The 11,142-nt window shown below is 41.2% G+C and overlaps 2 protein-coding genes across 2 annotated transcripts; both read right to left on the reverse strand.

Moving 5' to 3' along the window:
• Positions 1-1,320: 1,320 nt before the first annotated feature.
• On the reverse strand, positions 1,321-3,756 carry LOC111239254 (protocadherin alpha-3-like). Its single transcript, XM_022769092.1, has one exon. It carries the CDS (start codon positions 3,739-3,741, stop codon positions 1,321-1,323), a length of 2,421 nt encoding a protein of 806 aa, XP_022624813.1. The 5' UTR covers positions 3,742-3,756.
• Positions 3,757-4,419: 663 nt separating this feature from the next.
• Positions 4,420-9,632, reverse strand: LOC111239273 (protocadherin alpha-3-like). The gene is made up of 3 exons (XM_022769111.1): positions 8,763-9,632; positions 4,972-7,392; positions 4,420-4,434 (listed from the first exon to the last, which is right to left on the reverse strand). Exons 1-3 carry the CDS (start codon positions 9,630-9,632, stop codon positions 4,420-4,422), a joined length of 3,306 nt encoding a protein of 1,101 aa, XP_022624832.1.
• Positions 9,633-11,142: the final 1,510 nt, after the last annotated feature.

The following is an 11,142-nucleotide window of genomic DNA, read 5'->3' on the forward strand; positions in this document are numbered from 1 at the left end:
ACTTCAATTCGATGGAGGCTGCGAGGGTTACTCATTAGGGCCTCTATATTTAAAGAGCATTTTACCGTATTTGGACAAATCTCCTCCCGATCTATCCTTTCGCTAACGGAAAGTACTCCAGTTTCATGATTTATATCAAAATAGCATTTGGTATACCCAGAGGTAATCTGAAGGCCCGCTGATTCCAATCGCTGAACATTGAGATTGAAATCCTTAGCCAGATTTCCCACTGCCGTCCCTTTGTCCACCTCCTCTGAAATGGTATAGGATATTTGAGCCACGGACCAGTCGCAGAGACAAAGCAGAGTGAAAAGCAGACCCCCTATGTTATCCCATTGTTCCCGAGCAGCCATCGTTGTTTAGACAAAACAACGACTCCTGGTTTCTGCCTGTAGGCCTATCCACAAAAAATGAAAAGTTGCTTTTTTATGTATCCATTCTGGTTTACGGTCCTCTCTCTTTTGGGTTTCATTAGTCTGTGCGCTATCTCCACAAAGCACTGCCAGATGATGACGTTTTCGTTTTTGTCATCAATAGAGGAGGAGTTTCTAAACACTGAACACATGATTTTTGCATGGTCTCGAGCGACATCTCCTGACAATTTTGTATAGAAAGACGGCCCAAATATATCAAGTAGAGTAAAGTCTATGCTGAATAAACTACTACAATTAATGGATTGATTTTGGAAGACTGTTCATTGAATAAAATTTGCAGTTTAATAAATATTTCTTGTTATTCATTAACAAATAATCTATTTATGTAGTTATTTTATATGGCCTTTGTATTCAGTTAATAAAAACTAGGACACGGAATATAACCTGCAACATATCAGCCACATGGACAGCAGCCGAATCAGTGAAATAACAGAAGACGAGATGTTTTCAGCACCAGGGACAGCGGCTCAATGCATTTTAATGCATTTCATGTCATTGCTCAAAAGACTGCAGAAGATAGGCTACCATAAAAGCCAGTGACAAGATTTCAGTGTTGTTGTACTGAAATATTTCTTAAACCATATAAAGCATCCCCGAGTCCACACTCGTTAATTCGCCTGCCAACTTGCTAGTTAAAGCCACACATAGAGGATCGGTTTTACCTGGCTGAAAAGAATTAGCCAGGGGCATACAGGCAACAACCAGTGTCTGTGTAACCAACCTTTTTAAATTAATAACAGTATGTGAAAATCGCTGCACATCATAAATATCTGTAGGCAAAGTTGAAAAATAATTAGCAGTAACTTAAAATGTTTATAAGACTTAGAGAAAATTTGCACATGATGCAAAAATTTACAAAAAAATAATGAAATTAAATGAAAATCACTCAGCTTACCTTTTCTTTATTAGGTAAAGTCTGAGTCCTGGTAAAGGTGTCTGCTCCGTTAATACTGATCAGCTCCGCATCTACAGGCGGAAACGGTGCGGGGAAAACTACTACGTCACTCTTGAGCGTGTCTGAGCTGAAACAGACGTCATACTGCTGAGTAGCTTTAGAATAAGACCAGCTCCCGTCAGGGTGGGTGGTAATCATTGGGGCGCTGTACCTGCTGAAACTGCCGTCTGTCCTGTGGCATTTGACAGCTATTAAGCTGATGAGACTCAGCAAAAAGATCACTGACACCGACACAATGGCGATCAGCAGATACAGGTTTAAATCAGAGAAGCTGTCCTCCTTTATGGGCACATGTCTGAACTGAGTCTGGATGTCAGCTGTGCTTTCAACCACCACCACCTCAATAGACACAGTAGCTGACAGGGAGGGTTCTCCGTTATCAGAAACCAAGACCACCAGGGGGTGAGTTTTCAGGTCATTGTCACTCATTCTCCTCTTAGTCCTGATTTCTCCGGTGCTGGTTCCGATCCTGAAGAGGTTGTTTCCTTTGGGCTCAGAGAGGTGATAAGAAAGCAGCGCATTGTATCCAGAGTCTGCGTCTACAGCCCTGATCTTTGCCACAAAGTATCCCGCTTCAGCAGAGTAGGGGATGCTCTCACTGTTAACGGAGCCGTGCTCAGAATAGGGCGCGAGAACCGCGGGACTGTTGTCATTCTCATCCAGGATAAAAACGTTCACAGTCACGTTGCTGCTGAGCGGAGGAACACCAGAGTCTGTGGCCTGAACTTTAAACTGAAATGTTTTTAACTCCTCGTAGTTAAATGACTGAAGACTGACTATATCTCCCGTCTCTGAGTTTATGTTTATCAATGTAGGAAGGGGCAGAGATTTACTGTTATTGTCTAAAAACGAGTAGCTCACCTGACCATTTTTACTGATGTCAGCATCGGTTGCAGTCACTGTTTTAATAATGGTTCCTACTTTGCTGTTTTCTTTCACGTAAATGTTTATTACAGGTTCTGGGAAATATGGCGCATTGTCATTTACATCAGAAACGTAAACAGTAATGACACTGGTATTCGAAAGAGGTGGACTCCCTTCATCTGTAGCTGAAATTGTCACATTGTAATGGTTCGTTACCTCTCTGTCTAGATGCCCGTCAACCACTAAAGAATAGTATTTTTTATAATTTGTGTCTAATTTGAACGGAACTTTGTTTAATATCTCACAGTTTACTTCACCGTTCTTTTCACTATCTTTATCTAGAACTGAAACTAGTGCAATAGCTGTACCTACACCTGCGTCTTCATTCACTGTGTTGAGCAGTGACGTCACAGTGATTTCAGGAGCGTTGTCATTTACATCTATTACTTCTACCAGCACTTTACTATGAGCAGACATAGGAGGCTGGCCTTTGTCCCTAGCCTCTGCCCGGATCTCAAAAGCTTTTCTTTCCTCATAGTCGATTTTACCTTTCACTGAAATGATCCCTGTGTCAGGGTCAATTTTGAAAATATCCAGAATATGGTCCTGATCCTTATTACGAAGAGAATAGACTATTTCACTGTTTGTGCCCTCATCAGCATCTGTCGCATTTAAGGTGAAGATCGCCGTACCAATCGGAATATTTTCAAATATTTTAACTTTGTACAGAGTGCTGCTGAAAATTGGTGCGTTATCATTGTTGTCTAGTACATTTATTTCAATTTCTGATGTGCCTGAATTTGGTTTAGATCCCCCGTCTACCGCAATTAACAGGAGCTGTAGATTTGGCTTTTTCTCCCGGTCTAGGGCTTTCTGCAACACTAACTCTGGATATATGTTCTCCCCTCTTTTGTGTGTGGCCAGACTGAAATATTCATTTGGACTGAGCTTATAAGCACTAACACCATTTTTACCCACATCACCATCGGTTGCCTCAGATAACGCGAATCTAAATCCAGGCAAAGTGTTCTCTGCAATGTCAAGTATTTGTGTTTTTGTGTTAAAAGACGGGGAATGGTCATTGACATCTCTAATTTCTACCTCGACGCGGTAAAGCTTTAAAGGGTTGTTTATCACAGCCTCTACGTTAACAGTGCATTTAGGTTCATCTGCACAAAGCTCCTCTCGGTCGATCCGTTCATTGGCATACAGAAATCCGGTCTTTAGATTTACGTCGAAGTATTTCCTCTTAGATCCTGTAACAATCTGGAACAAACGGGACTCCAATTCATGCACATTGAGGTTTAGATCCTTGGCGATATTTCCGACATTAGTTCCCGTGTTTACCTCCTCTGAGACAGAGTAAGAGAGCTGACCAAACGCCGTTTCCCAGTAGCAATCCAACAACACCAGCACCAGATATGTAACAATAGACCTCCTGCTACTCGGTAAAGGCATAATTCCGCCGAGAAAGAACAAAGCATACATCCACAACGGCGTTTCTACCGCAAAATGAGATGTGATAAAAATTTTAGGCAGGACTATTTCGACTTTAATATTTTTTAAGACAAATAATCCAACATGCCGTCCCTTCTCCTCTCGTGCCTCTTTGTGATGAAAATCCAAAGTCACTCAGTGTTATTCTGGGAGGAGCCTCGATATTTCAGTGTCACGGTCTAGAGCGTCACTGTGTGGTAACTGTGATAAACTGCACAAACACACTTGAAATCCCTTATTTAGAAATACAGATAAACGCATAACTCTAAAGGGCACCATGAGTTAATGGAAGGGTTTTAATGCCTTAAAAACACACAATAGCCTACATTTCATAATATATTGTCAGCCTCACACTTAAGTGCATTAAAAGTTGCTGTAGTATAGAATGTGCTGTTACGTTGTTTTTTGAAATTATCCAAACACCAATGTTTTGAACGGATATTAAACTTCGAAATTAAGGCTGCACGTCTGACACAAATTAAACAGTATCTCTAAAGTTGGAATTTAGCAATTGATGTTTTAAGGATGTAAGAGAAAATATATTTTCTTTCTGACTATATAGTTTGCATAATATAAGCAGTCAATCTTAAATAATCAAGTTTGGAGTATAAAATGAAGTTATAGATGGAAGTGGGGCTTTCCATAAAAACTCATTGTAAAAGTCCCTCATCAGTAGATAAAATACTGAAGGAAGGGTTAAGGCATGAAGACTGTGAACAGTGACAAACATACCTCTGACATAAACAAGATAAACAAACACTGAAGTAACATATTTTGAGTGAACAGTCATAAGTTACACCAGTTTTACTGTGCACCATTTTTTAACAGAGAAAGAATTTCACTACCACTTTCTTATCGCATTCTTTTATCATATAAAGATATTGGCACACTTCCAAATATACTGCAGAATTGAACAGCTTGTTTCCAAGAGGGGAACATACTGTACCTGTACAATATATTTTCCGCATGTGATGAGGTTTGAAGGCAGAACACATTGAGAAACTTTCATCCAGCACCACAGACAGCGACATACAAATCTAAATGAGGGCTTGGTAGCAAAAAGAGGATATTGCAGCAACATATGTAGCGCAGGCCTATATCAACGTAAGAAAGACAACAACTAGAGACTTCTAATTCATTCATAACAAAAAAAGATTTGTTGTCCTTAGTTAGTGTTCAGTATAAGGGGCAATCATGAGAAATATGTAATACAAATCTTACCTTTTCTTTATTAGGTAAAGTTTGAGTTCTGGTAAAAGTGTCTCCTCCGTTAATACTGATCAGCTCCGCATCCACAGGTGGAAACGGTGCGGGGAAAACCACTACGTCACTCTTGAGCGTGTCTGAGCTGAAACAGACGTCATACTGCTGAGTAGCTTTAGAGTAAGACCAGCTCCCGTCAGGATGGGTGGTGATCATTGGGGCGCTGTACCTGCTGAAACTGCCGTCTGTCCTGTGGCATTTGACAGCTATTAAACTGATGAGGCTCAGCAGAAAAATCACTGAAACCGACACAATGGCGATCAGCAGATACAGGTTTAGATCAGAGAAGCTGTCCTCCTTTATGGGCACATGTCTGAACTGAGTCTGGATATCAGCTGTGCTTTCAACCACCACCACCTCAATAGACACAGTAGCTGACAGGGAGGGTTCTCCGTTATCAGAAACCAACACCACCAAGGGGTGAGCTTTCACGTCATTGTCACTCATTCTCCTCTTAGTCCTGATTTCCCCGTTGCTGGTTCCGATCCTGAAGAGGTTGTTTCCTTTGGGCTCAGAGAGGTGATAAGAAAGCAGCGCACTGTATCCAGAGTCTGCGTCTACAGCCCTGATCTTTGCCACAAAGTATCCCGCTTCAGCAGAGTAGGGGATGCTCTCACTGTTAACGGAGCCGTGCTCAGAATAGGGCGCGAGAACCGCGGGACTGTTGTCATTCTCATCCAGGATAAAAACGTTCACAGTCACATTACTGCTGAGCGGAGGAGCACCAGAGTCTGTGGCCTGAACTTTAAACTGAAATGTTTTTAGCTCCTCATAGTTAAAAGACTGCAGACTGACTATATCTCCTGTCTCGGAGTTGACATTAATCATAGTAGACAGCGACACAAAGTTATTATCACTGACTAATGAGTAGGTCACCCGACCATTATCACTAATGTCAGCATCAGTTGCAGATACTGCTTTCAAAACCGTGCCAACTGGACTATTTTCTTCCACATACATATTAATTACAGTCTCTGAAAACCGAGGTATGTTGTCATTTACATCAGAAACCTGAATAATAACCACGTTGGTGTTGGAGAGAGGGGGCCTACCTTCATCTGAAGCTTTGATAGTGATATTGTAGTGGGAAATTAGTTCCCTGTCTAGATCTCCACCGATAACTAATGAATAATAATTTTTATAATTTGTCTCCAATTTAAAGGGAACCGCATTCAATATCTCACATTTTACTTCACCATTTTTCCCCCCATCTCTGTCAAGGACTGAAACAAGTGCAATGGCAGTACCGATTTCAGCGTCCTCCCTCACTGTACTGAGCAGTGACGTCACCGTGATATCAGGGGCATTGTCATTTAGGTCCACAACCTCCACCAGTACTTTACACTGGGCTGTTAATGGAGGTTGGCCTTTGTCAGCAGCCTGCACGCGGATTTCAAATGCAGGATTTGTTTCAAAGTCTATTTTCCCTTTAACTGTTATTATTCCTGTTTCCGAGTCAATTTCAAAAATGTCCAAGACATGGTCCTGGTCTTTTGAGTTCAGCAAATATACAATGTCTTTGTTTGGACCCTCATCGGCGTCAGTTGCAGTCACTGTCACGACTGTAGTGCCAAGTGGTGCATTTTCCGTCATACTTGTTTTATACAATGTTTTGGTAAAAACTGGAATATTGTCGTTGATATCAAGAACATGAATTAATATTTCTGATGTCCCTGATTTTGGAGGCGTTCCTCCATCTACAGCAGTCAGTGTGAGTTTAATTAATGCCTGTTTTTCTCTGTCTAATGATTTCTGAAGGACTAGCTCGGCTGACACACTCTCTCCTTTGTGCACTGCTAAAGAAAAATATTCATTGGGATTTAGCTTGTATGTGTTAATACTATTTTTCCCTACATCGGCATCGTAGGCCGACAGCAGAGGGAATGTTGCTCCCGGCAATATGCTCTCTGCTATGTCGATAGTTTGTGATTTGGCACTGAAAGAGGGCGGATTATCATTCACGTCGAGAATATTCACTTCAACACGGTAAAGCTTCAGTGGATTATTAATCACAGCCTCTACATTTATTGTACATTCTGCAGCTTTCGCACAGAGCTCTTCTCTGTCTATTCTGTCACTGACGTAGAGAAAACCTGACTTCAAATTTACATCGAAATACTTTCGCTTTGATCCAGTAACGATCTGAAACATACGTGACTCCAAATCATGTACATTAAGATTTAATTCCTTGGCGAGATTTCCAACAGAAGTCCCCAGGTTTACCTCCTCTGAAACGGAATAGGAGAGCTGCCCTGATACTGCTCCCCAGTTATACTCCAAGACAACAAGCACTAGATATATCCCGATAGAGGTCTTTCTTCCCGGCAGCTGCATAATTCCATACAGCAGCAACAAAGCATAGATCCGTATATCGATGGCCTTTCGCGTATTAAAACCAAAGAATCGTTTGAAAGACCAAACTATGTGGCAGTACGACTCATATACACATCTCCCCTCGCCTTACGTCTCAGTCTAACAAAGCACTGACAAAAATGGTGATCTTTTGAATGTGGGAGGGCCCTCTACACAACAGCGAGCTGCTGGCGGCTTTATGGTCTAGAGTGTCACCTCATGGCCTTTTGAAATAACTACAATGTTTTCAAATAAACAGGCAAAGACTGATGTTTGAAAGAAGCCCCCAGAATTGATGTTACTCTTTTCAGTGATTAAACAACAAAAATGACAGCTGCTTCATTTCTGGGTGTACTGACATGCCGTCATACTGTCACATAATGTATCCGCCATATATTTCAGAACCATGGACTAATCATCATGCTAATGCATCGTGGTAAGCACAGGTGCGCTAACGAGGCCTTTAAGAAGGCCTTAATGATGGTTGTTCGAAATAAAAAAATAAATAAAAATACTGTGGGAGTAAGTAAGCTGGAGGAGTAAGCTGTAAATTGTTTCAACATATTTAGACAAAGGCCTTGCAGACCCAACATTAGATGGCTATTTGTATACAAAATAAATTAAAAAAGAGATTCACAAGTCAGCAAGGCTAGGAGCTATCACAACTGTGTTGCTTTTCCCTTTCTTACTGCTTTGAATTTGCATCGAAAACTCGACCACAGCACTGGAACAGCGATGTTGTATCGGCTACTTTATACAAGAAAGTAGTGCATAACTCCACAATTGTTGACAAAACATGTGAATACCACTGCTTGCATGCAAATTAAATGACTGAAACTATTCATCTCCATTGTTTTTAGGAAAACTAAAATGTATTTAAGAACTGTTTAACATTGATTTCTGAACTCTCTCTCAATCGAAATCCCAGTCAAGTATTATGAAAAGCAAGTATGTAAAAAGATCAATTTCACACTAATATATTTTGTGATACTGTTTCTCTCATGTAACATGCTCATTGCACATTATAAGCAGTGAGAGTAAACGTTGATAGATGTGACTGATTTAATTAGATTACATTGAGTATGACAATTATTCAAGTGTTGAATGTGACTTGAAGCACATGGTTTTTTAAAGGTTTTTTATGTGACGTTTCAGTCACATTTAAGTAAATTAAACGCAATGATGACGTTTTCGGAAGCCTAAACAAGAAAATATTATGTCGCTATTGGAACACACCTTTGGGTAAAAAGAACTGAAACGTGTAAAAGTAAATCCACAGACACAAACTCATTAAAACAAGGACAGATGGAAAATCTCTCGTTACCTTACTCTGCAAGAGCAGAAATCACAACTCTACAAAAGAAGGTCATTTACTTGTTTACTTGATATACCCTTACCTTTTCTTTGCTGGGTAAAGTCTGAGTCCTGGTAAAAGTGTCTCCTCCGTTAATACTGATCAGCTCCGCATCTACAGGCGGAAACGGAGCGGGGAAAACCACTACGTCACTCTTGAGCGTGTCTGAGCTAAAACAGACGTCATACTGCTGAGTAGCTTTAGAGTAAGACCAGCTCCCGTCAGGATGGGTGGTGATCATTGGGGCGCTGTACCTGCTGAAACTGCCGTCTGTCCTGTGGCATTTGACAGCTATTAAGCTGATGAGACTCAGCAGAAAAATCACTGAAACCGACACAATGGCGATCAGCAGATACAGGTTTAAGTCAGAGAAGCTGTCCTCCTTTATGGGCACATGTCTGAACTGGGTCTGGATGTCAGCTGTGCTTTCAACCACCACCACCTCAATAGACACACTAGCTGACAGGGAGGGTTCTCCGTTATCAGAAACCAAGACCACCAAGGGGTGAGTTTTCAGGTCATTGTCACTCATTCTCCTCTTAGTCCTGATTTCTCCAGTGCTGGTTCCGATCCTGAAGAGGTTGTTTCCTTTGGGCTCAGAGAGGTGATAAGAAAGCAACGCATTGTATCCAGAGTCTGCGTCTACAGCCCTGATCTTTGCCACAAAGTATCCCGCTTCAGCAGAGTAGGGGATGCTCTCACTGTTAACGGAGCCATGCTCAGAATATGGAGAAAGGATCGCGGGACTGTTGTCATTCTCATCCAGGATAAAAACGTTCACAGTCATGTTGCTGCTGAGCGGAGGAACACCAGAGTCTGTGGCCTGAACTTTAAACTGAAACGTTTTTAACTCCTCGTAGTTAAAGGCCTGCAGGCTGACTATATCTCCTGTCTCTGAGTTAATGTTTACCATTGTAGAGAGAGGCACTGAGTTACTGTTGTCGTGTAAAAATGAATATCTCACCTGACCATTTTGATCCATGTCAGCATCAACTGCAGTTACTCTCTTAATTACTGCTCCCACTGGACTATTCTCTTTCACATAGACACTAATTATATTTTCTGTGAACAGAGGTTTGTTATCGTTTACATCTGAGACGTGCAAAGTAATAACACTCGTGCTGGAGAGAGGCGGGGTCCCCTCGTCAGTAGCAGTGATGCTGATATTGTATTGAGATGTGCTCTCTCTGTCAAGAGGACCGTCAACCACCAATGAATAGTAATTCTTATAGTTTGATTCTAATTTGAAAGGAACGTTATTGGAAATTTTACAGTTCACCATCCCATTTTTACTCCCGTCTTTATCAAACACTGAAACAAGCGCAATAGCTGTGCCAATGGACGCGTCCTCTTTCACGGTGTTTAACAGTGATGTAACTGAAATCTCAGGGGCATTGTCATTGACGTCTAAAACTTCAATCAGTAATTTTGCATGGGAGGTCATTGGTGAGGAAGCTCCATCACTGGCTTGGACTCGAATCTCAAAAGCATTGTTCTCTTCAAAGTCGATATTCTTTTTATTTGTTACAGTCCCGGTTTTTTCATCTATAGCAAACAGATCAGTTTGTTTCCCTCGGCCTACTTCACTGAATGAATACAACACTTGTCCGTTCTGACCTGCATCTAAGTCCGTAGCGTTTAGCGTTATTATTGATGTGCCTATTTTCACATTCTCATAAACATTCGCTTTATACAATGTTTGACTGAATATAGGAGGATTATCGTTAATGTCCAATACATTCACTATTATATTCATACTGCCTGATTTAGCAGGAGTTCCTCCATCAATGGCAGTCAGTGTGAGTCGAATCACAGACTGTTTTTCTCTGTCTAAAACTTTCTGAAGCACTAATTCAGGAGTGACAGTCTCTCCTTTATGTGTTGCCAGCGAAAAGTGTTCATTTTGACTAAGCTTGTAGGTATTCACATCGTTTTTACTAACGTCTGCATCGTCAGCAGGATGCAGGGGAAATTTAGCCCCTGCTGCTGTGCTCTCACTAATGTTGATCACTTGTGACGTGCTGAGAAATGATGGAGAATTATCATTCACATCCAAGATTATAATTTCTATCCGATACAGTTTTAATGGATTATTAATAACTGCTTCTACACTAAGTGAACATTTTGGTTCATGACTGCAGAGTTTCTCTCTATCTATTCTCTCATTAACGTAGAGGACACCAGTCTTTAGATTTACCTCGAAATATTTTGTCTTTGATCCAGAAACGATCTGAAACATGCGGGACTCCAAATCCTGGACATTGATGTTCAGATCTTTAGCGATATTTCCGACAACAGTCCCCAGATTTACCTCCTCTGAGACGGAGTAAGAGAGCTGCCCAGACACCGCTTCCCAGTAACAATCGACCAGCACTAAGAAGAGATAGATCCACACAGACCCCGTCCTGCCCGATAAATGCATA

This window comes from Seriola dumerili, unplaced genomic scaffold, assembly GCF_002260705.1.
Source record: "Seriola dumerili isolate Sdu_G_001 unplaced genomic scaffold, Sdu_1.0 BDQW01002192.1, whole genome shotgun sequence".
Taxonomy (NCBI): Eukaryota; Metazoa; Chordata; class Actinopteri; order Carangiformes; family Carangidae; genus Seriola; species Seriola dumerili.

Bases quoted from the DNA above. Each gene is read 5' to 3' on its own strand.
- LOC111239254 (XM_022769092.1), bottom strand. From the start codon at position 3,741: ATGTATGCTTTGTTCTTTCTCGGCGGAATTATGCCTTTACCGAGTAGC.
- LOC111239273 (XM_022769111.1), bottom strand. From the start codon at position 9,632: ATGGTAAACATTAACTCAGAGACAGGAGATATAGTCAGCCTGCAGGCC. The intron at 7,393-8,762 runs GTAAGGGTATAT...AATACGCGAAAG, and splicing joins CTTTACCCAGCAAAGAAAAG to GCCATCGATATACGGATCTA.